Genomic DNA, 25,473 nt, shown 5'->3' on the forward strand with positions numbered 1-25,473 from the left:
AATGTTAACTAATATTTAACCTGGATATCCCTGACTGCATAACCCTTTCAAATACTTTCATTTTAGTAAATGAAAAATCTTGTTCTTTTTTTCTCTTTCTTTGTTTACCCTTTAGTAGTTTTCTTCACAGCTATGATGTGTTTTTTGTTTTTTGTTTTTTGTTTTTTTTTTTTTTTTCCAAATCTTTTAACCATCACACATAAATCTGTTTTGTTATGAAAGAATGTAAACTTAAGTTTTCTTACCCAGAAAAAAAAAAAAAAAAGTTTGAAATTCTGCTTGGAATCCTCTTAAATCAGACATGAGAAGTACGATACAGATTTCCCTTTGGATTTACTTGGCCTACTGAGTGAATAGTCAAAAAAAAAAATGTACTTTCCCTCAAAAAAGGTGCAGAAATCTTCATGCAAGATTATTTCAGAGAATGAAGGACTGCAAAGGAACAGCAGCAGCAGGACACTGCGTGGAGACAGAATGTCAACAAACTGGACAAAAGCTTTAATCATGTCAGTGTTTGTGATGCAGGACTAAAACTCTACATTGCGCAAGGTGTGCAGCATTCCACTCTTGACCAAGCATAGACTTTCAAGCTCACATTTACAGATGTGATTTTGCAGTTTGATTTCAGAAGTGATAAAACAGGAAATGGCATTAAAAAGGGAAACCCTGACACTCGCTTTTTTGGCAGGAGCTCTCCTGACCTCCACAATACAATTTTCATGTGGTTCAGATCTAATAGAAGATCTGAAGCATTGGTGTAAAAGAATGTCGGGAACACGCATGCAGTGAAGCAAGGTAGCTTTCAGTAGCAGGTAGCTGTTAAATCAGCTTAGCTTAATGTTAAACTGTGGTTCTTGGCACTGTTGACTTAGAAAACAACCACAGAGAAAGTCCAATGAAGGTACGTATTAACAAAGTACCTATTAGCAAAAAAGAAAATATAACTGGTGCTTCATTAATGGCTACTCCTAGGACATTGTGGAAAAGAAAAAAGTACTAGAATGTGAAAGGAAGGAAAAGAAGAGACAAAATTTAAGGAGAGTTTGGTGAGGGGGGAAAAAAAAATAGGGGGGACAAAACAACACAGTACACAGTATTCTGTGATCAGTGTTAATATAAGGATGTCACCAAAGATCAAAAAGACAAGTTTTTGCTGGCTTGTTTACCAGCATTGCCTGCTTTGATTTTTGCACATATTAGAAGTGTTTTAAGAACCTTTAGAGTACAACCAGTAATAATGCTAGAGAAATTTGCACTCCCCATAGGCAAAGGAGCAGTATCTTTGTGCCAACTGGCATTTACTTCCCTGAATAACCCTAAAGAATCCCAGGAATGCAACTCCAACTGATGGTTAGCACCAGTTCTGCTCAAACTTTGTGAGTGCTTTTGTAATGTGAAAAAGTAAACTTGGAAACAGAGTAGAAAGCCATGAACTATGCTAGTAAGGAATAAATTATGCAAAGACAATCATACTAAAGGATGTCTGTAGTACGTCAAGGCTGAGCTTCCTCATGTGTAAATTCTGCAACCAAAAAATCAGGTATCTCCTCTATGCTCTATTGTCTCTCTCTGTAACCACTTTTGCAGGGTTGGAGCTAGCACTGAAGATAGGGTAAGCAATATGTAGAGATTAGTAGAAAGATGCCACACACCCCTAAGTGTATGTATCTAGCAAAAGAGTAGAAATTGAGGACAACTATGGCTTCTGTGGATTGATCTGTACATTCCCAGCTATGGCTACACACTTGCAGCCTAACACACACCACATCATTATGACTGCTTGTCCCAAGTGGGCTTCTGAGGCAGCGACACACAATCTTTTTAAAAAAATAAACAAAACAAAAAACTCTAACGTTTATGTTTTCTCCTGCAATTGCCATAATCACTGGTAAAAGCCAGTAGTTTGTTTTGTATTTATTTATCTCTCACAGTATTTGTAAAGTTGACAGAAATCTGTTCACTTACAGGATGTTTAGGAGAGATTTCAAAACCAGTGTTGATAATCCCAGGGATGAGAGGTATTTTTCTGGTCTTTTCTGGAGGATTCAGAGCTGAATATATTACTCAAGGTATAGCCTCATCAGAGGCTATACATACATAGGGATTACATACGTACAATTACATACAATAGCGATAGTCCCTACATAGGGATAATCACTTCCCTATTCCTGTTGGCCACACTGTTTCTGATTCAAGCCAGGATGCTGTTGGCTTTCTTGGCCACCTGGGCACACTGGTGGCTTATATTCATCCAACTATCAACCAATGACCCCAAGTCTACTGGCAGCCACTCTTCTCCCAGCCTATAAAATTTCATGGGGTTGTTGTGCCCCAAGTACAGGACCCAGCAAAGTAACCTTAATTCACAAGGACTAAGATAGTCACAGTGCAGACCCATGTCTGCTCATCCATAATGCAGAACTACAGACTAAAAAAAGACTTCGGTTCCAAGCTCTCCATTCTTGGCAAAGGTGAAACGTTTATTGAAGTATAGCTTCTGCAGCAAAACCCAGATCCCAGCAATAACAAGCTGAACTGATTTCATCTGAGGAGCAAAGAATCCAGTTACAACTATAACTTTAAACTAACCAATACCAAATATATTTTTTGTTTCATACATTTTCTTTTAAATGATCCTCACTTAAGAGATCACTTAATTACTTTTGATGTCTAAAAATAAATAAAACAAATATAGAATTCTGAATCCTATATTGGATTTCAACAGAACAAAATATTAAAAAATAATAATAATAAAAAAATAAGATAAAAACCAATATGCAAATAAACAGAACAGCCATTTTGTCAGTAGCAACTTTATAGATATTTAGAAAGGTGGTACTCAGCAGCCTGACAATTAACACTACACGTGTTCTGTAAATTCCTCAGCATCCTCCTGGCTCATTGCTTCAGAGTACCAGCCCGGATAACCTTCCCTGAATGCTACTCAACTCTTTGATCATTTCCTTTGCAATGTGTCTTCATAAGCTTTAAGCACCTCTGTCCTTTACCACATGCAATTCTTTATTTTCCTCAGAAGGGTTCACTGTCCCATGCTTATTTCTTTCTTTGTATTCCCCCACCCCGGGATCCTTATTAAAAACCTGACTTCTTTTAAGCGTATTATAGGTTGATACAAGAGAGAGAGTGATTTATATATACATATGCGTGTGTGTGTGTATTAGGACCACTGCCTGTTTTGTGGCCAGGGCAGCTTCATTTTTGTCTTGCACACTCATTTGTGTCTACCTTGAGGGTCTAATCCTAATATTTAAACCACACATTCTCTGGTCAGGGAGTATTTCTTCTACATTTGTGTGCACTTTGAACAACAATTGTCCAAGATAGCAGCCTAAGAAACAGCAGACAAAAAAAATAGTAAGGAGAAAAAAGTAACCACACAGAAGTCTGTAGAACATAAGGCAGAAGTATTTTGGAGTTGGAAAAGTGCTCTACTAGGCCTAAACAGAACAGAATTTTCATCTTTATTTATTCATATTTCTCTACTGAGACTACATAGAAATCATGCACACTAGTTGTATCTGGCGATTCGGAAGCTGAATTCAGACATCCCATCATAACTAAAAAAAGATAAATGGAAGGCAAAGTTATGGGAAGATAAAGTTTACATATTTAGAGGATGCAGAAGAGAGTTGCAAGGATTCTGTGCGTACAAGTGGTTGTTGAAGTAGAAGCTGGTGTATAAAGAAAGCACTACTTCAGTGATTTATGCTTAAGTTTGAAAGTTAAGAGGAATGAAGCCTAGAGCAGCACAGAAAATAGTTGTTTCTAGTCAGTAACATCACTTTCAAAAACATGTTCTGAATGCAACATTTATCTGCAGCATTTAGGTGTTAATTCTAAAAAAATAAATAAATAAACAAGACAATAAGTTCATTTAATCATACTTTACTATAAGAACATAAAAAAAGAATACTGAAATACTACAAAGTATTCCTATGATACAATGTGTATAAGGCTACCAACTTCAACACAAATAGTTAGCTCACTGAGTTATGAATTTTTCAATGCTTAAAAATGCAATGAGGTCCTGTCCTTGTTCGGAGACAAGAAGTATTACTAAACTAATAAATACTAGTCTACCAGTAAAGCAGATCTACCTGTAGACTTCACAGCTAAGAAGAGGATAGATATAGATTCTATTCTCTTCTCTATGAGAAATCCAATGTACAATTGGTCAGGTGGGAGAAACAGCACCAAAGTCTTATCTTCAGTTCACTGTTCAATCCCTTGCACCCAGGTTCATAATGTCATTTGCTTTTTAAACATTGCAACTAATCCTATACCAAAATACCCATATAATCAGAACCCTTCAGATATCTACTAGAAAATATGCACAGTATTAGTTTAGAATAGCTACGAGAATTCAGAAATACCATCCTAACTCTGTAAAATAGTAAGTAGGAACCTCCATTTATGAATGGATAACAGAGAGCACCAACCAGAGTCCATCTCTTACCTTGAAGTCGTTGCATGACATTGGCTATATCCCTAGACCTTGCCACAAGTCTGGATGAGGCCATGATCTCTTTGCAGCAAGTCCCTTTCCACTGACAGAAGACTCAGAAGACACCCTCCAAGCCACCAGCTTTGGTGAGGTGCCAACCTTTGACTTCTTCCTTCCAGCATTCAGCCTCAGCATAACCTGTCTGGCTGAGTCACAGCCACCCACGGCCCATGTGGGCATTCACAGGGTCCAGCAGAAGCGCTGTTCTCACAAGCAACCCCAGCACCTGAAAAAGAAAGTACCAAGATCTAGAAGAAATGTCTACAAGCTCTGCAAATCTAAGAATTCTGAGCCTCAAAAGCTATTTTAACACATAAGGATTGATGTGTCTTGTGCATGCTGTACCCTCCAGCCAGAGAGGCAATTAATGTTGAAAGCTTGCCTGGCCATCATCCGCGGAAATGGCAAAAACAAATCATTAAAAACAATTGGCAATGCACCAGACATCGATGCTTTCAGAAGTGTGCTTGTGGATGTCATTTTAGAAACAACGATAGTTATATATATTTAAAGTAATACTGTAATACTTTATAATGTAAATAATATTATGCGTAAAGGAGGAAAACTAAATTCGCTTGTAAAATCCGTAAGTGTCTAAATGTCATTGTATTTTATCATGCTAGAAGGGAACACATAATAATAAATCATTGATCGTGACAATCCATAACACCACTGAACTGCATGCTCTAATCTGAAACACTGAGATTTGCATACCTAATTATTAAATAAAGTTATATTTGCATTCCCTTTTACAGCATATGATGATGTTATATCTTAGGTCATTTAGCATCTTATCTTCCGAGAAGCCAGTACATGTTGTGTATATATGCATCTGGTTCTCCGTTAAGAAATAACTGACCACATAGACACCAACAATAACTGCATTCATACTACATACCCTGGGTTCACCCCAAATTCGAGATAAAAATAAGGTGATCAGCATCACAGGTATGAATAGGGTTATGGGAATTGTGCACCATACCCTCCCCTTGGCCCCAAGGTCCATCAGAGCACACGGTCTCCCAGTTTACAATAGAGGAGCCTTTAGGCTGCCCTGCTTCAAGCACACAAAACAGTCCCAAAGAAATTGTCAACATGCGAGGGCTGTCAGAGGAAATAACATTTTAACATTTCCTTTTCTGATCCTTCCAACTCTGCCTGACCTAAGGAACTCCCTGTTTCCCCTCTTGCTGCTGGTTTTATGAGATGTTTACCATGTGTTTTGGAAACAAAATTAAAACTACTCAGTTCAGCAGGCCCAAGCTGGCTTTAAATCAGTGGAAATCAGTTGTAAATGAGCTGATTTAGAGGAGCTGTGGATGATGCTGACTCCAACTCCAAGCTAAAAGCGTCTGGGAAATCGCAATCAAGATATATGTTCAATCTACTCATACAGCAGGCTGAGTCACTGCATAGTAATAAATGGTAGAATAGCAATTAATAATTTATCTAGCTGATATTAAATTACATGTTACATAATAAGAATCTGCAGTTGCTCATTCAAAAACTCCTTTCTCCTTTTGCAAGTAATGCAAATTAACTCATTTAAAGAAGGAACTGAGTTACTACAGACAAGGAAGAAAGATTCACAGATGCAACTGCAGTCACCTCCACAGTCAGAAAACCACAGTTCAGAGTACAACAAAGACATCAGGGAAATGGATTAAAAGAAGTTTCATGCATCCTTCATACCTGTCTTCAGCCAACATCTAAAACTCCATACAACAAGAAAATCTACATGCACAGTCAGCTACTCAATGTAATACAAACGATTTTTTTTTCCCTGACATCAACAAATGTTTAATGCCTGCAGCAAACTATCCCAACAGAAGAATCGTATTTTTCAGATTTGTAAATATTAAAAAAAAAAAATCTTCATTACGTAAAATATACTCACATATGTTACAGAAAATCATTTGTAATAAGAGGAATGACATTTTTTATTTTAGTACCAGACATAAAGATATATCTCCAAATATACGTTCTTAAAATACACAAGCTTTAAGACAAATATACAGCCTAAATGTCATAAATCTCAGCCAGAAATAGACCTGACTATGTGACTATGTGAGCTATTCCCTGCTGTAACACAGAAAAAGTGGTTATTCCTTATTTTAAATAATTAATTGTTTGGTCTGAACATAGAGAGAGTGAATGCACAAGAGTGAAAAGTTTTGCATGTATATGAAATAATTTTTATTACTTTTGCCATCTATCTGCATTTGATGGATAAAGTTACACTGACACAACTTTCTTGTATTAATATTCTGGTAGTGTGATTTTAAATGAGAAAAGAGAAGTATCTACTTCTTTTCTCATATTAAAAGCACAAGGCCTATCAATCCGCTATAGTAATAAAATACAGAGATTTTAAAACAGCATATTGTTTCTCTCTTCAACTTCCAGAAAAGTAAGATATCTCTTCTAATTAGAAAAAAAGAAAATTGAACATATTTTCCTTTTATTGGTGAACCTACAGCACCATTGGCAAGAGCAGGTCATATTTGATCTTTAAGTTATTAAAGTGTGTAAGACATGTTAGTGTTGACAGACAAGCCAATCAGCAAAGTGGTTCCAGAAAACCAAAGAGAAAAGCAGACAGCTTATAAGATGTGGAGTAATGGCTGAAAATAAACCTGATGAAAATAAGTATAAAAAATTCTCTGAATTCTTCATGCCATCAGAAATTGCAGATTTCTGCTACACCAGAATGATGCTGCATATAGCAACCTGAGGAAGATTCCTGCTGAAGGTATGGACAGTCTCCACAGTGACTCTCCCAGTTCTTAGAAAAGGAGAGCAAAAGGTGAACAAAGAGCTAGTTACAGAGAGACTTGGACTGTGAAAGAGGGTTGGGGATGCACAGCTACAAAGAGGCATTCACTGGAAGTGTACTTATTCCTCATAGAATAAACTGCAAATGCATGTCTCAGATAGTGGGTTGTACCTGAAAGTAGAGTTTTAGAATTCTATAATCCCTAGTTATAGTAGCAATGGGTAAAGAAAGTCTGGGTAAAAAAGGGTAAACACAGTACAGTTATTGGTGATAGCAAGGTGGCAGACTGTTTCTAACTTGTCTAAAGTATCTGGGGTATATCAAAAAGAGAATTGAGGGGTAAAAAAAAAAAAAAAGAGTAATAAACTCAAAGAAATACTGCAACTAGAAGTGATTGACAAATACAAGAAATACAGTGGAACAACTGGAGTAACTATAACACAACAACCAAACAAAGTCTCAGGAAAGAGAGATAAGACCGATTGCCAAAGCAGCACTACATATTAAAGAAGCAGCAGGCTTCCCTGAAGAAAGAAACTGGTATAGAACTGATTCAATCAAAAATCACTTCCAGGAAAGGATCGTAGAATCATAAAGAGGCTTAGGTTGGAAGAGACCTAAAGGTCACTTAGTTCCCAAACCTCCATTGGCATGGACACCTTCCATTACCTCAGATTGCCCAGGGCCCCAGCCAGCCAGGCCTTAAACACTTCCAGGGATGGGGCATCCACAGCTTCTCTGGACAACCTGTTCCAGTGCCTTACCAAACACTGTTTACTGCTGTGGTGCTAAAGGTCTACTTTGATCCACAGGTTCAGTTCCTGAAACAGTAGAGGTCTTCAGAATTCTGACAGGGAGATAAATGCTACTGAAAGTGATGTGATTGTGTGAGGGAGCAGTGACCCTCATGCTAACCAAGAAGAAATGATTTGCATAAAGGCAGAATTTTTTAGAGATCATACCTGCAGTTTTCTACATCAAATAATCTCAGAACCAGCTATATTGTTTATCATATTTACATTAAGAGTGCAGAAAAGGATGAGAAGTGAAGATCTCTGACACAATGTATGTTATCTATTGGGATGATGAGAGACTTGCTGAAAGTCCAGATGAGTTAGACTGGAGAAGTAGACATTGAGAAAATGGTTCATAGCCAGAGAAATAGAAATAAAGTAGAACAAAAGGTAAAGTTGAGCTTAATTTACATCAGTGAATACTATATTGCTATTTCCAGTGAAGATGATGATAAAACTATGATAAATACAGGGACAGAAGTGCAACAGAAGTGGAAAGAGCACCATTTGAAACAAAATCAAAATTAAAAATGGAAGAACTTGATAAAACTCATCCCAGAATACTGAAAGCTTGTAGCTGATGAATTGAGAACCCATTTGTAAACATATTTGAATAAATCAAGCTGCAGGTAATGCCCACTTAGGAGTTAGTAGAAAGAAGGAGATGAGAGTGATCCAAAATGATTCTTATGCTACCTTCAAACAAAGTAGTATCTCCTTACTCTTTTTCCACAATTCAGTCCAACAGAAGAACCACTTTGGTAATTATTACAGATGGTTGAACTGCAATCGTACACTTGTTTGCTTAAGCACAATGTAGCACCACAAGTCAGTGTACACTGGAACTTTCCCAAGTCAAATGGGACATAACGATGCACTGCATAAGATCATGGAAAAATGTAATTTTGGCTCTGAAAAGTGTTTTTGATAGTATGGTCCCCAAATCCCAACACTGTCACTCTGTGCTTCCTTTCTTTACACCATGAATTGCTTTCAAAGAGAAAAAATGTGGAAGAAGAGATGGATTACAACCTTTCACTAAGAACACACTGAAACGGAAACACTGAAATAGGGTGTTCTCACTGACCATTCAACTCCAAACTGATTTGATATGCAGTAGTTACCTAGAGGTTTGCAAGATGTATTTAAACTTGCTTTTCATAGGGGGAAAAAAAAAAAGTTTGGATACCTTCTGAAGCTCCAGATTGTTTCAGTTCCTCTAATTGTGCTTCAGTAATGTTTGGCACTGAACAGAAGTTCTTCTTTTTACAGAAAGCCTGCAACACCAGCTAATAATTTGGAAAAGTCAAGGTAATTTGCAAATCTGACATTTAAAACTGTGGCGTATGTGTCTCACAATTTTTCTGTGCTTCACCTACAGCTATACTCTGGTATTAAAAACTATTTGTAGTACTACACTCATTTACACACCTATGTACATTAATAGTTTTTTTTTAATTATTATTATTTTTACTTGTGCTTATGGGTGTTTGTTTGTTGTTTGTTTGTTTTTTTGAGGGGGAGGAGGGGGAAGAGAAGGAGGCTGCAAAATTCCAGTGGTATTATGAAATTGTGACTCTTGTCTTGCAGTTATTCAGTTTGAACCAAAAACGCAACGTGTTCCAGAAGAAAATAGAAGACAGAATTTTATTTTTTTTTCCCAGAAAAATTAGCAGAATATATAGAGACATATTCAAAGAAAGGTCATTCCCTGTCTTTCTAATATGAGAAGTTAAATACATTGTATATTGCAGTTTGGTAATCCTGCTACTGAAATTCTACAGGAATGTATTATAGTTTATATAGATGTTGGTAATAGCAGCAGTCTGGGATCAGTAACTCATTACCTTCTACAAACATAGAATATAATCCTTGTCTCAAAGAGCTTACTATCTGCACAGACAAAGACTAAGATTAAGATCAGAGGTCACAATATGCAAGCAAATAAGACAGTGAAGTTAGGATATAATCTGTAAGCCATTTAATGGCAGGAGAGCGGTTCTAATTTTTCTATTTTAATACTGATATGGCATTTAGGATTTCTGTGGCATAGCAGCACCTATAGCATAAGGTTCCTGCAGAGATACAATTATAGGAGGAAAACAAAACAAAAACAAAGACACCAACATAGAAGACACTGAAGCATCTCAGGAAAGGGTGGGTCAAACTGAATTTAAGATAAGCAAGTAATAATCCCTTGTATTTTTCTGCACATCTCCCAAACAAGAAAGCTCATCTGGAGTAGAATATGTAAGCGAGGGACAGCATGGCTGCCATGTGAATGGAAAAGCAGAAAAAAAGAAAAAAAAACTGATTTCCTCATTAAATCTGTGCCTTTGAGTGAAAAGAAAGTAAAAGTTCAGTTGTTTCAGAGGTACACTGCTGCTGTTATTTTTATGACCTCTAAGGACACACAGTCTCCACCACTAGCCATGGTAACAAGGAAGTACGGAAAGAATTGTCTGTGTTTGATGTATGTACTTTCCCAATAACTACAGTCACTACTTGAGACACAGCTGACTTCCTTTAACAAAGTGTAACCAAGACAGATTAGCATGGTGCCTGTCTGAATGGTGGACGTATACATGTGTGTCTTGGGGCCTTATCCACAGGATCCACCCTGCAGACTCTCAGTGATCAGCCACAGAGACCCATATGCTCCCAAATGCATTCAAATGCTATCAGGGTGCTATTCTTACTTCCCTGAGTGCCTCTGTTCTCTCTCACCCAAAACCAAAGGGTTACTGTCCTTGAACAATGTACATGTTAGCAGGCTATGTAACTCAGTGTGACTCCACTGAAGTTCATAGGAAGGTGCTCCCAGGGTCCCAAAGTAAATATTTATTTATTTATTTAAAAAAAATCCCAAATCATTGGATGATTCTCATATTTTAACAAATGGAAAGTAGCAAAACATGCAGGTATACTGTTATGGTGAGATTCTTGTGTCTATTAAGTGAAGTAGTCCAAGTCACTACTGGCATTTATCAGAATTATGTAACATCAAGTAGAAGAGAAAAAAAAAAAGCTCACAAATTTATTAGGTTTCATCAGTGATTAATACCTATCCATACTAAGCAGCACAGAATTGCCACTCTGGAGATAACAATAAAAACAAAAACAAGCAAAAACTAAACAAACAAACAAACCAAAGGAAAACACAACACCTTGGACCAGGAAGTAAAAGAAAATGAGGAAAGTGGAGAGATTATTACTTCTTTCACATCTACAGAGTTTGCACAGATTACACTTTGTCCACTGCAAGATGCAGCACCAGGCTCCTTCTGGATAGCTCCTCTTCTCAGGGGAAACTTCTGTGCTTTAGAGCTTTTCATGCATTCCATATAGATTAGGTATGGACTCCAACCAGAAAAAAAAAATAAAAATAAAAATAAGGAAGTGAGTCGCTCTACAAATTTTAATACTGTACCTCGTAAACCATTTTTGTCATGTGATTCACCACATGAAGGTCAGTATGATAAGAAAAAAAAAAAAAAAAAAAGCCTTTCTGATTACCAGTTACAACAACATGACACCCTGATATTATCTGGCAACTGTCAATAATTTGGTTTGCCCACCAGCATTTAAAACTTGGGCTCCATGTGAGTGCACACAAAAATTGTGACAATAGTTATCAGAGACCAGAGAAAGCAGGCAGTCCATTGCTAGTACTACAGCAGGAAAATGTGTGCCTGTTAAGAGTCTTTCAACAGGCTCAGCATTTGAAAAGCATTGGCAAGCAGCCAGAAATAGCACGTACTATTTTCCTAAAACCACACAAAATAAATCCCTCATAGTGATGAGCACTGGAGTTTCCCTCAGCATCAGGTAGATAACTTAAGTAGCTAATTTCTCGTAAATTTGTGAATTCTGGTTTATAATAGCAGAGTTGTAATCCTTACAAGCACTTTTGCCCAGTAGGAACATGGTTGAAGATATGGTTATCAAAATCCTAGGAACAGCCGTGTCTGTTAGATATTCCAGCAGGTCTTACCTCTGGGGAGTTTCCACACATACCAGGGAGCATACGGACTCTATGCATCTCAGATGCAATGCACTCGTCCTTTTTGCACCATCATTGCACTCAACCCAGCCTAAAAGTGGCTTCTTGGGAGCATATGCGGAGAGTCACGTCTCCCTTGATTAACTGTATTTCAGCCTGCACCGTGTGACCAAGCATAATACCCGTGTACCTCCGTAACACACCCATGTGCACTTCGAGAGGAAAACCTCTCCCCTCCTGTGAGATTTTCTACCCCCGTCCTCCGAGGAAAACCTCTCCCCTCCTGTGAGATTTTCTACCCCCGTCCTCCGAAAGGACACAATCCCAAACCCTCTGAGCAAGAAGGGGAAGCCCGCTTAACGCCGGCAGCGAGCTCCGGATCGACCCCAAAGCACTTTGAGGCTGGAGAGAGGTGCTGGGGGAGGGAGGGGGACAGGGGTTGCCCCATGGGGGTCCCCCCCTCCAGACCCCGCTCCCCCGCACCCCGTCCCCACTCGGCGCCCTACCTCCGCCCGCCGCGCTGCTGCTCCGCGCCGCCTCCGTGCGGCTCCCTGGTTACCGGCACGGCGCAGCCCCGCGGCCACCAACCGGGGGCGGCTGCTGGGATGTGGGAGGGAGGACGGGCGGCCGTGGGGGTGCCCTTGCGGCGTTTTCCGGGCCGCCTCCTCCTCCTCCTCTTTCTCCCCCCCTGCCCCCCCGTGCCCGGGACCCGCTGTCCTTGCACGCATCCCGGGGGCCCCGCCCCGCCGCAGCAGCAGCACGGCTCCGGGGTGGGGTGGGGAGCTGCTCCGGGCCCTGCACCGGCACCATCGGGGTTGGGGCACTATCGGGGTTGGGGCACCAGCCGCCTCCCCGAGCCCAAACCCCCGCGAAGTGCGCGCTAGCCGCCAGCACAAATAGCGCCGAGGATGACTGCGGCGAGCTGTGGCTGCCAGTTGCTGTCGCCGTTTGCGTTACTACTGTGGTTGTTGTTGCGTTACCTGGCGTACTGGAGAGCATCACCTCGGGTGTGGGCTCCGGAGCATCGCGAGTAAGCCGGGGAGCTGTGCAAGCAAAGTGGGACACTGGCGCTTACATAACACCGGCAGGACAGAAATACTCGGAGGAACCAGCAGGACGGTCTGCCGCTCCTGAGCTGAAACCTCGCTGGCTGGGCAACAGTGTTTATGTCACCAGGGTGAAATGGGTTTCTGTTTGTTCAAAGGACGTTGCACAAGCCCTAACGCTTGGTTATGCTTTTTCCCTCCTTCGTTTTTATTGGTACAGTTAAGGTTAACATCGTGCAGTAGGTGGGGGGATATTTTTTTTCTCTTTAGGCTGATCATCTCTGCTTGGAATCATTAGGAGAGCAAAGTATTCATCTAGACCCAAAATGGAGAAGTTGGAAGAAAAGGTGCCAATATACCTTTTAGTTTCCACCTTTTCTGGCAGTGCTGCAGTGAGCCTGCAACATTAGCATGCAGGGTGTTTACTGAGGGGATGGAAGAAATCTGAGTTAAGCAGCAGAGATTACTCAGCATCATCCCTTCCTTTAGTGCTAGTCATGTTAAAATTGGTGCTACCCTTGCAATATGAACATTATATTTGTGGCACCTATCCCAACACAACACACAGTTCAAATCACACTCTTGGAGTCAGGTTGCTGTGTAGAAGACATAGCAGGAGCTAAGCAAGGATTATTGTGAAACAGGAGTGTATGTATGTAGGTCACCTCCATCCATCCAAAAACATTATCTCTTCCTCACAATGAGTGTAGCCAGGCATACTGGCCCTGAATTTTTCCTCTTTTTATTATTATTATTATTATTATTATTATTATTATTATTTAATTAATCAATTAGTTTTTGCTTCCTTGCTTGTTCTGTGTAGAACTACAAAGACTTTTGCATCTGATGCTTTTTATCTCTATTGATTTTTCTCCTTCTTTGTCTTACTGCATGCCAGTTGCAGCATCAGAGATGACAAAGGAAGTAGGTGCTGACATGCTTCCAAGTTTCCCCTTTCCACACACACCTAGTAGCTGAATAAATTTTTGCTGTCTCTTTCAGAAAATGTCATTTTATTTTTGCTTCTTAGGTTAAGAATACTGACATGAGAGAGAACATCTTTTTCACAACTAAAGCTTAGACTTTGTATAATAATAATACTCTAGTTTTAAGCAATTTAACAATGAAAGTACTTGCTAGAGTAAGCTTTCTTCTTTTGGAAAACTGCAGCACTGTATGCTGCACTATATACTTTAAATATTCAGTTAAAATGACCAAGATATATTTTGTCTATCCGTTATACATGTATCAGGAAACCCCCAAAAACCTTACTGATTTCTGTATAGTCACCCTGAATTTAACATGCTGAAAAGATCTGGCTTACTCAAATCTCTTTATCTTTGCATATTAATCAAGCATATAATATCATCCCAATTCTTCTTGTTTGTTCTTACAAAAATTATCAACTCCAGATGTGAACAGAGCTGGAAGCCACCTTGTACAAAAATTTATTCCAAACAAATGTGGTAGTCATTGTAAGCTTTACTGCACTTATCCTATTTATTTATTTATTTATTTATTCCTAGAAGAAAATTATTTTCACTGTCCTAGGGACAATGTATCACTATCTTATTTTTCTTTTAATTGTTAAAAAAAAAAAAAAAAGAACTAAACTCTTGCCACTATGATGTTTGTGGGTAGCCTATCTGGAAAGAGTGGAGATTGTATTTTCTAATAGATCGCATTTCTGAAAAAGGGGTCACCTAATTTACCATGTATACTCTGTAACCATGACTAGGAATTTTTGGAAAGGACAATCTAGAAGCATATTCAGATATTCAGATTCATTGAAAATGGACGATATCCTTACTCTAAGCTTATACTTGATTCCACTATGATGTTAAACATGGTTAATATTAAATGGCTGTACTAAACAAGGATGCTTTACTAGATGTATACATTAATTAAGGTAAGAAACAAATATTACTTCCATCATAGAGAAATAATGAAAATAACAAGATGTATAGTAACATACCATTTCCAAGGGAGATTATTTAGCATGCAGCATGCTTCCAAGAGACCTTAGGTAACAAGGCCTCAACTAAGGACAAATGGCAGCCAGATGAACTGCCCAGGTGTGTGCTGAAGGATACTAACCATCCTCCAAGAAATCCTTCTCTTGAGTACTCTGATAAAGTATTATAAATTGCAAAGAAATACAGACAATATAGCAAATGCTGATATGTACATGTAAGTGTCCTGGTTCTGTCTAATGGATGACACAGAATCAATCTCTGAGTGATGTTGCTTTTAGCTGAGATGCAAGGCTGTTGGCACTAAAGAGTTCGGGGTACCCTTCCTCAGAAAGTAAGATAATGTTTTGACTTTACCTCTTTGCCTCATTGTATCACTCTGAGCTTAGTCCTATTCTGGTCACCAGACTCCAAGAAAGACCTAAACTAACTGGAGAGAATCCAGAGGAGAACTGTGAGAGTGACTGAAGGAAGACTGAGGAAGACACCCTCCACTCCTTTCCTCATCCCTCCCTCACTGCCCTCCCCCCACCCAAAAAATAAATAAATAAATAAATAATCTGTTTAAGCTAGAGAATAGAAAGGAACAGAAAGTGAAAGTATGTATAAAAGCATTCAAAACAGTAAAGGAGCACTATTAACGGAAAGGAATAACCTCTTAGTGTCCACAGTTGCAGAAGACAAGAAGTAATGTGCCTGCCCGGCAGCAGGTGAGATTGCTGTATCAGAAGAGAAAAAATGTTAGGAGGAAATAAAGCTTTGCACTACATAACATAAGGAGGAAGTGAAATCTGCATAATGGAAGGTATTAAAGTAAAGACTAGTCAGTCCTCTTCCTGGAAAGCATTTTTGGATTTTGGTTGGAGTGCAGAACAGGATATCTCTTTCAGTATCTTAATCTCTTCCAAGTCTATTTGCTGTGATTCTGTGGAAATCAAGACTGCTTTGAGCAACAGAGCATACCCTTCTTTCTGCAGGTTTTGCAGCAAGCAGTAGCTGCCACTTCCTTCCTGTCCTAAACTGCCGCACAGTATCAATATGCAACTTTAAAAATTGCCACACGTCTCCTGAGAGATATGTGCATTTCCTCATACCCTTTTCGTGTACTCTGTAAAGCATTAATGTATAAACTGTAAACAGAATGAATTTTTCTACATAAATGTTTTTCTGTAGCTTATATTTTATATTTTAATGTGACAAAGCTTGAGCAAACTATGACAGTAACTTAAGAATAACAATAGAAGCAAGAGACTATACCCCCTCCAACTTGAGCTGTACCAAATTACATGAAGTGTTGCAACAGATCGTTTAACTTTACTTGTGTTGAAAGGCATGAAAATAACAGGATGAAATTACAGAAAAATGTACTGGGACTAGACATTAAAAATAAATAAATAAATAAATAAATAAATAAATGAAAACCATCTTCTAAACTAGTATATAATATATGGTATGTTCTTGTAAGTGAAGTTATCAAACTTCTAATGGTTTAGAGATGCCTAATTAGGACTTAAAACCACGTAAATGTACAGAACGAGCTCAGTGTAGCATATGGCAAGAGCTGAGCTAAACCAAATGGCATTTATTTTTAATGTCAGTCACCTCATTATTGTTGAGATTCATATCTGTTTGGAACTTATTGTTGTGCCAATTTTTCCTTGTTTTTGCTTCTCACATTACACTAAATCAGAAAACATTTCTAAAAACTCAAAATACAAATTAGGAATGAAAAGTGGACACCCTGTTACTGCTTAAAGTATGACTAAAAGTTGTGTTATATAAATGTGACATGCAAACAGAAATTCTTCAAATCTAAAACTCATTTCCATTCTTTCAGGAGCTGTCAAATCCAGCAGTCAAACAGTGGCAAGCATGACATGGGTCCATGTGCGTTGTGAGCTCCCAAGGCCAGAGCCCCACTCTACCTTCTGATTAGTACAAGTGCTCTTACACACCCCAAACATACAGACTTCCTTACACACCCATGCACACAGGATAGGAAGCCCCTCACCCGCAAAAAGAGATAGAAATTGAGTTTAATGAGAAGCCAGGACAGATTGTGCTGATCAGGCACAGTATAGTATACTGACCAATATTCTGCTTACAACCTTTTGTCCCCTTATCCCTCTACTTTCCCATCCTTGTTCCTCACAATCCACCATGATTACTCACTTTCCCCACCTTTGCTTCCTATTCTAAACATCCTTTAGTAAATCTTGAACAATCCCAAGATGCTCTTCTACTTCCTATAAATCTGAGATTAAAGTTGTGTAAAATCTATTCCATGACACCCCCCTCTCTGTCTATAAAGTGATCTGTGGAGAGCCTTTCCCGTTGACTCCCTAGTCAGCCCATGGGTACTGGGCTTTTACTGGGGTTCCCCTGCCTACTCTTGTTTAACACAACATGTTTTAATGCCTCAGCATTATATATAAATATATACATAACAGAATCACAGAATGGTTGTGATTGGCAGGGACCTATGGAGGTCACCTGGTCCAAACCCCTGCTCAAGCAGGGACACACAGCGCAGGGTGCCCAGAGCAATGTCCAGGCAGCTTTTGAAGACTTCCAAGGAGGGAGACCCCACAACCTCTCTGGGTAATCGTGCCAGTGCTCAGTCACCTACACAACACAGAAGTGCTTCCTGATGTTCAGAGGGAACATCCTGTATTCCAGTTTGTACCCATTGCCTCTTGTCCTGGCTCTGAGAACCACTGAAAAGAGCCTGGATACATCTTCATTGCATTCTCCCTCAGGTATTTATATATGTTGATTACATTTATATAAATATATATATATAAATTAAAAATTCATATCAAACATGTTAAAAGTAACTTGTTTAACTTGTAGTAGTACAAAGCTAACATGATCAGATAGTGCCACCACATGGACTGTATCACAAAGTTCTTTAGTGCTAGACTAAAAAGCTGCAGAACAGATCAAGAAACTTTCATCTAGCAAATCTGAAGTTATTCTGAATTTGTTTACACTCCGGTAGAGACGGGGTGTTTTTGAACAATACTAGGCAGAGTTTCAGCTGAAAAACTTAGCACCAAACTAAAAAATGAACAAATATCCTATCAGAAAAAAAAAAAAAATAATAATAATTTATAATAATAATAATCTTTGGTGAATTATTAGGCAGAGGAACTAATCCTTCTGGGTTTATTTTGGAATAATTCATTGTACTTACTTGTTTGGAACTGCATTCAGGAATAGAAAAATTATCTTAAAATAAGTAAGACATTTAAATAACTTTTTCTCTGAAGTAAAATATTACAGTCAAACATCCACTCCTCCTTGTAAAAATAATAAACAACAGTGAAACCACAGACAATAAAACATGATCTGGAGACTGAAGGAAAAGTGTAACCTGTTAGGAAGAAAGGGCTGACAGGCATGTTAGAGACACGTTGAACATAGCAAGAGGGAGACTTCTACACTCCTCTCTTCTCCTCCCACATGAAGTAGAGTGAAGGGTGCAACACTTCCTCTTTCCTCCTAGTTATTGTAAAATGAGGAAGTACTGAGAAGAGATATGCCACAGGCTAATATACCAGTGCTTCTGAGCAAACTGTAACCCCTTACTCTCTGCTGCTTCAACATCAGCTGTCATGTTAATTAGCTCAAATAGACATGGGAGCAGCTTTTGTAAAGTCCTGACAGCTGGGGTTATTGTGTTTCTCCATCTAGGCTGTGCAGTGACACTAGTGTATAACACAAAGGACTAAAAAGGGCACAGGAAAGCAGCACTGCCAGAGGAATGTTCCTAGAATGTGGCATTGTAGGAGGTAATGGGCAGTAAGCATGAGAGGAGGAAGGGAATGAACAGGAAAGAGATATGGGAAAATGAACTATATTGGAGGCTAGAAAACAACTGGGATGAGAGACATGTTTGTAGAAGATAGAAGATAAAAAAAGGAGGAACAAGAGCTGTTGCTGTCAACCTCAGATGTTCAAGAACCTTAAATAAATCTTCGAAAATTATTCATTTTTATAGACATGACTGATCAAATCATTTGTATTTCACTCCTCTACACACACTTGTGTGACATGCTTTGAAGCTTTCCTGTGAAACATGAGAATTTGAAATACACTTTTGGAACACGAGGTTAGCATTGATCTCCTTGATTCTGTCACTTATGGATGAGGAACAAGTGAACAAAAAGCCAAGAGGTTCGAAACCCAATTATTCTAAAATAATAGTATTTTCCCAAGGAATAGTCATTGATTTTATCTTCCTCCTTATCTCTAGGAAACATCAGGTTTGTTCCTGTCAGGTGCTGTAGCTGCCTCAGGTGACACAGCAAGCTTCCTGCCCCTTATTAAATCCTATGCTTCCTTTTAATTTCATTTTAGATTAGACCTTATGAGACACCTCTTCAACTTCTAATGTATCTATTGTTCCCTTCACTCTACCTCATGTGGGAGGAAAAGAGAGGAGTGTAGAAAAGTCTCTCTATCTTACTAGTCCAGGTACACTTAGCAAAAATTCAACTAAAACTTCCTCCAAGTTTTGGGGTATTTTAGAAATGCAAATCCCAAATCCTAAATGCAAATCCTAAAAAACAGGATGCAGGTATTCTCTAACCTCCGACCCCTCCTCATCTTCTCACATTCCCTTCATTTCTTATTGCTTATTCAATCTTTATGTTATTTGCAAAGAGTCACACTCCATAAGGATATCTTTTATATGAGTGCTCCATTTTCCGTGACATTACAAATATGGATTTTGCAAAAAAAGCAGTGTTCAGGTCTAGAATGTGAAGTTTATCTCTCTGATCATCCAGTGTCTACCAAGAGGAACCCCTGTTTCCGTGGTGTTGCCATGATGTACCCTGCCACTCTTGTTATACTTAAGGTTCCAAATCTTCATTTTCTGACATCTATATTAGTCTTGTTATGAAATGCATCAAAGAACTATAAAAATAAATTTAAATATTTAAAATACGTTAAATATTTCAAAAGTCAAGGCATGTATCTGAACCTCTGCATGCTATGTGTGAGAGGAAGAATTTATCTAGTTTTTCTTGACCTCATTGTGAATATTTCTTAAATTCATTAGCATCTTGGTATTCATGAGGACTTCCAAGATCAGAAATCTGTCACTGCTGTGCAATGAATCTTACTGATTTTTTTTTTTTTTTATACCTTTTGATGTTGACAGGTAGAACCAGGAGTTCTTCTGAACAACATTAGGATTTTTCTATGAGAAATCCATACTTTTCATCATGAATATTTTCATTCAACAATGTGAAACCATCCGTCTTTTCAAATATCACAATGAAGACGTTTGAAGCTTTCTATGAGAAGCTGCAACATATATAGATCTTTTTAATTAAAACTTGTAAAAATAATGCTTATTTTATAAAAGTGTTTTAACAAAAATGAGTACAGCAGAATAGAAAGGTAGATAAGAATAATGTTGCACAAACCTCACATACAAAGAAAAAGACAGGTATTTGACTAAGAACAAACACTTTTTGAATTGATAGATCAAATCTAAGGATGAAATTATAAGATTTGTAATTGGTCCATAGAAAGGCCAATAATCATTGAAAGAATAATTTAACGTGCCTACAAAATTTCTTTGTTTTCCAAAATTACATATTGCTCATCTTTTGGCTTTAACTGTCTTTGTCCACTGTTTTACAGTGTTGTACTTTATCCTGAAGGTGGCTGTATTTCATATGTGTATGCAATCTTGCAAATTGTGACTCATTCATCTCTGCAACGTCTGAGTGGTCTTTTTTTTTTTTTTTCTCCCCTGCAAGTCCCCTATGTTCAACTCTGAGTAGGAGTAAATTAGGCAGTTTCAAGGCTGCATCTGTTTTGTACTGCAATGTTTGTTTCAGGAAAATACTGTGCTACAATACAGAATATAGTTAAAATTCATCATAGTAATTATTCAGTACGTATGTTCCTCTAATAGGACAAAAAAATCCCTGAGGGAAAGTCTTTCTATCTCAAGGCTTTGGGTTAATGTCTTCTTTCTAGAGCAAACTAAGTGATGTGCTTGGGAGGATGAAATAGATTTTGTAAATGTGCTTCTCTTGCTAAAAGTACCTCAACTTTTTTGTGTCTCTCCAAACTCCAAAAAATTAAGATGGATAACTGCAAGAGAAACCCAGAAAACCCACTGATGATTCATATCCTTTCAATGTTTTACTTAAATTCAACAAAGGCACCTTCTATAAAACTGGTGGGGAAGCCTACACACATTGATTTCAGTAGGTCTATTTAAAGATATCTGGCAAAGTCTGTGTCAAATCAATAGGGATTATAGCTTCTGGCCCCTCCAGAGATTTCCTAAACCAACTCTGAGTTCTCCAGAGATGGATATTTCATTGTTAATGTTTTTTACATACCTTTGTCGTACAAAGGAACTTCAGGGTGGATATAAAATGACCACATCAGAATGGCCTGATTTTGTGTACAGTTTACATTGATGTGGAGAGCTATAATAGTGATTGATTTGATTAACACCTCTGAGTGTGAAGTGAAGCAGAAATAAAAGAGTAACCTGCTGCAGATTTATCTGGAACTCTAGTACTATGCAGTGAAGACTTGTTACAGGCTTCTGTCTTCTGCACACAACGAAGAACTATCGATAAAATCGGTAGAGGTTTACACAAGTAGGAGTGTGTTGCCTAGACCTGGAAATCTCTACCTTTTTCAATGAAACTTTCATATCGTTTTGTTTCTGGAGAGGTTTTGATGATTCCAAGTCACTCTGTGACTTTCTGTTCTGTTTTTCAATCTTACAAGCATCAGGCCTTTGAATATAATGAAGAAGAATGAAATGTCATTGAGGCATTTTTAATTAATTAATTAATTGATTAATTAATTTTGCCTACATTTTGATTCAGGTGCTCTCCTGACCAACTCCAAAGTACTTTTGTTTTGCCAGTCTTTGGAAGAGTATGAGTTACATGAGTACAAGGCTTTGAAACTACATTGAATTTTTAACCACAAAACAGACAATGTGTCCAGCAGTCCAACAATCTTGTACCCTCTGTAGTCCAACAAATGTCTCTGTTGATCCAGCTGAACCTGAACTCTGAATCCTACCATGTTCTTCCAGTCCCTAACCTATTTCTTAGCTTGCAGCTTTAGAGATGAGCCACCTGAGAGTTTTCAGAGTAGACTAGGAAGGACAGAGAGTTGAACCCCTTTTAATCCTTGGGATTTTTTTTTTTTTCTGTCATCTCCTGACAAAAATATTACATGCTTCCCATCTTTTTTCTCTTCTCTGATCTCAAAATTCCCAAGCCCAGCTCCAGTCAACTCAACACATCCCAAGAAAAATCCATACAGATTTATTTTTGTCATTCAGTAGGAATTTTGAAGTCTTTCTGTTTAGTTTACTGACTGCTGTTGTAAACAAGGCCTGATAAATCAGCCAGAGTAGATATTTTCTCTGATAAATTTTCTCTGATATTATATGAAGATCAGATGTAAGTTGACATCATCAAACCAGAATCTTTCATATTTTTGAGATCCAGCTGTATTTCTTTCGAAAGACTCTCTTTGTCTATACCATCTTCAAGTAGAAACATTTCTCTTGTCACTAACTCCCCTACTACTGTTTCCCCTTATCATCTTATCTGTTGTCTAGTCAGAATTCTCCACAGAATTGCCCATTTTTTCAATACCTCAATCCATGTTCTTTCATGCCAATTTTATTTATGCCTTGGGACTGTTCTTGGATCAGTCCAGAACCCTTTTGTTAAGATCAGGTGATCATAATTGCAAGGGTCAGCAATCATTTCTACTCTGTGTCCCTCAGTTCCACATTTTAGTCTTAGTAAATGTTTGCTTTTTTAATTTTGAGTGGCCCATATCAAATAGTGATGTTGTTTTCTGCTTTACTTTTGTAAACTGTGTGTACCCTCACATTTTCATCATCTCTCATCACTTTCTGATATTTTTAATTGTTCAGATTATAAGTCAAGGTTTACTGTCATGGGTTTCTATAAGCTAGAAGTCTTTCAGAAATCTTATGTCTTTATAAGTACTTGTCCCCCGGTCTTTCCTTTTTAATGAAAATAAAACTGAAAGCATTCATGAAAGTGTACATGAAAGTAGTATCAAGCTTCTTGAACTAACCAGCAAGTTATTTTCTACATCTGGAGTTTCTGCAGTCACTCTGTGTTGGATGTCTTTGTCCAGAATTTCTGTCCTTTGTGGATCAAGATTTATAAAGCTTAGTATCTATAATAGCAAGCCATCAGAGAGCAGTAAAAATGAATGACTTGTAATAGAAAATTATTATATTAATTATTCATCTTCATTCTCTGTGAAGCTCTCCTATTAGCTTGTTGAGGGCTTAGCTACGTGGAATTACAAAGAGAGCAGCAGGAATTTTCAGTGGCTAGGATGTCTGTATGGGTAAAGACGATGGTGAAGGTTTGAACATCTGGTGCCTCTGAAGAGAGATAGGATGCTTAGAATTGCTTCAATAAGAAGGAAGAAATATGTAGAAACAACTACTGGGGCTCTTGGGTATGCAAAGAGAAATACAATTTCCTTGACAGACCACTGTTATCTTTTTCCCACTAAAAACTTTTTGCCTACTTCTCTACTTTAGCAGAGGTAGGACAGACTAGGAAGCTTGTTGCTGGTATCTTGTCTTCACACCAGTTCTTAATGGGCCTGCCCTAAGGAACTGTATCTTGACATGCAAGGTGAGGATGACAGACATGCCAAAGACACACCTGGAAAAATACCAGTCCATGAAAGGAGGCTTGGCTCTTTCCTTTTCAATATGATATTCTTCTGAGAACACAGGAAGCAATCATTTGCACAACAAAGAAGGAATGCAAATCACCTAGTCTTAACATAACCTGTTTGTACAGTGCTTATGTACAACAGAGCTGGGATGCCTTGGGGAAGCTCTACGAAGAATGATAAATAATAATAAAACCACACAAGCTAAATTGGCATACAAAGCATTACCTATGGACTTTATAGTTCCTTAAAACATTGCTTATGATGTTATGAAGTATTGTGGCACTCTTTGTGCTTTTCTGGGTGATTAATCAAGGCTTTACATACTTTAAAACATTCTGACATCATTTATATTTTAATTTTCCTTGGGTAAATCTAAACTATAATAACAGGGAGATACAAGTCCAGTTAATTTTCTCATGAATTGACTTTCAGGTTTATTTGATTTGTAAAAATCAATGAATACTCCATGACAGCAGTGTGATAAATATCTGTCAATCAGAGGAAGAGATTAAACATTCAGAACTGATGAAAGGCATTTTCCTTCAATTGTTTATCGTGTCTTCATTCTTAACCTTCCTTATAGGATTTCCTCTTCCTACAATATTCAGAAAAGATTTTGTTTTCCTAGATTATTTTTTTTGTGTGTGTTAGTATGGACCTGGCCATAATGATCAAATGTTTGTCATTATTTCACATCACATTACTTCCTTGCCTCTGGTGTGACATGGAAACCAGACATTTACTGTCACAAGACATTTGTCTAAAAAAATGAAAGAGGAATTTTCAATTTGCTCTCCTATCAAAAAAATGCAGTCATGAAAATTAAGCAGTGTACTCACAAGAACCCTAAATAAGTCAAACCAAAATGGTGTGTCTTCTAACATTTAATTCCACAAAGATTATTTTATTTATTTTATTTTATTTTATTTTATTTTATTTTATTTTATTTTATTTTATTTTATTTTATTTTATTTTATTTCATTTCATTTCATTTCATTTCATTTCATTTCATTTTCTGTGACAAGCCTGATAGACTGGATATAATCTGGAAAGAATAATGAAGTAATCCAGATGTATCACATTAGACTGGGACAAGCCATGTTATAAAGTGGTTCTGGATTAGTATTAGTATTGGAATCTATACAAGTATTAGTTTTGGAAACAGTCATAAAACTCTATGGACTCTAACAATTTAATTCCTACCAACCTTCCCATCTCATTTCTGGAACAGATTTCAGATATATGGGAGATATAAATACTTTCTAAATGTTTATCTACCCAAGCTGCACCTATCTCAGTATATATGTGGATGTTTTCACTAGCTTCCACGTGTTTCGATTAGGCTTTTATCTTACTTATGTAATGAAATGACAGTAGGGTCCTACTTCTGTTAAAATAAAAATAAAACTGGGCCTCAGAAAAGTACTTTGAATCCAGCATGCTCTGTATCTCAGTATTGTTAACAGTGTGATAGATGAAGACAATTTCAATGGTAAGTCATAGTTTACAACTCAATAAAAGATTATTTACAAATAATAGTCTTTGTCCATCTAAGAACAGCAACACTCTGCAGAGGTACTGGTGTCCACAAAGGTACATTGATGTAAAAGTCCACGTGCA

At 37.8% G+C, this 25,473-nt stretch overlaps 1 protein-coding gene across 1 annotated transcript in view; it reads right to left on the bottom strand.

Moving 5' to 3' along the window:
• SYNE1 (spectrin repeat containing nuclear envelope protein 1) overlaps window positions 1–12,764 on the bottom strand; it is a 308,749-nt gene extending 295,985 nt beyond the window's left edge. The window contains exons 1-2 of the mRNA XM_038177603.2: window positions 12,605–12,764; window positions 4,478–4,751 (exon numbers count right to left, since the gene is read on the bottom strand). Coding sequence (XP_038033531.2) covers window positions 4,478–4,541 — 64 coding nt within the window. The 5' untranslated portion in view covers window positions 4,542–4,751; window positions 12,605–12,764. The remainder of the gene's footprint in view (window positions 1–4,477; window positions 4,752–12,604) is intronic.
• Window positions 12,765–25,473: the final 12,709 nt, after the last annotated feature.

This window comes from Anas platyrhynchos, chromosome 3, assembly GCF_047663525.1.
Source record: "Anas platyrhynchos isolate ZD024472 breed Pekin duck chromosome 3, IASCAAS_PekinDuck_T2T, whole genome shotgun sequence".
Classification (NCBI taxonomy): Eukaryota; Metazoa; Chordata; class Aves; order Anseriformes; family Anatidae; genus Anas; species Anas platyrhynchos.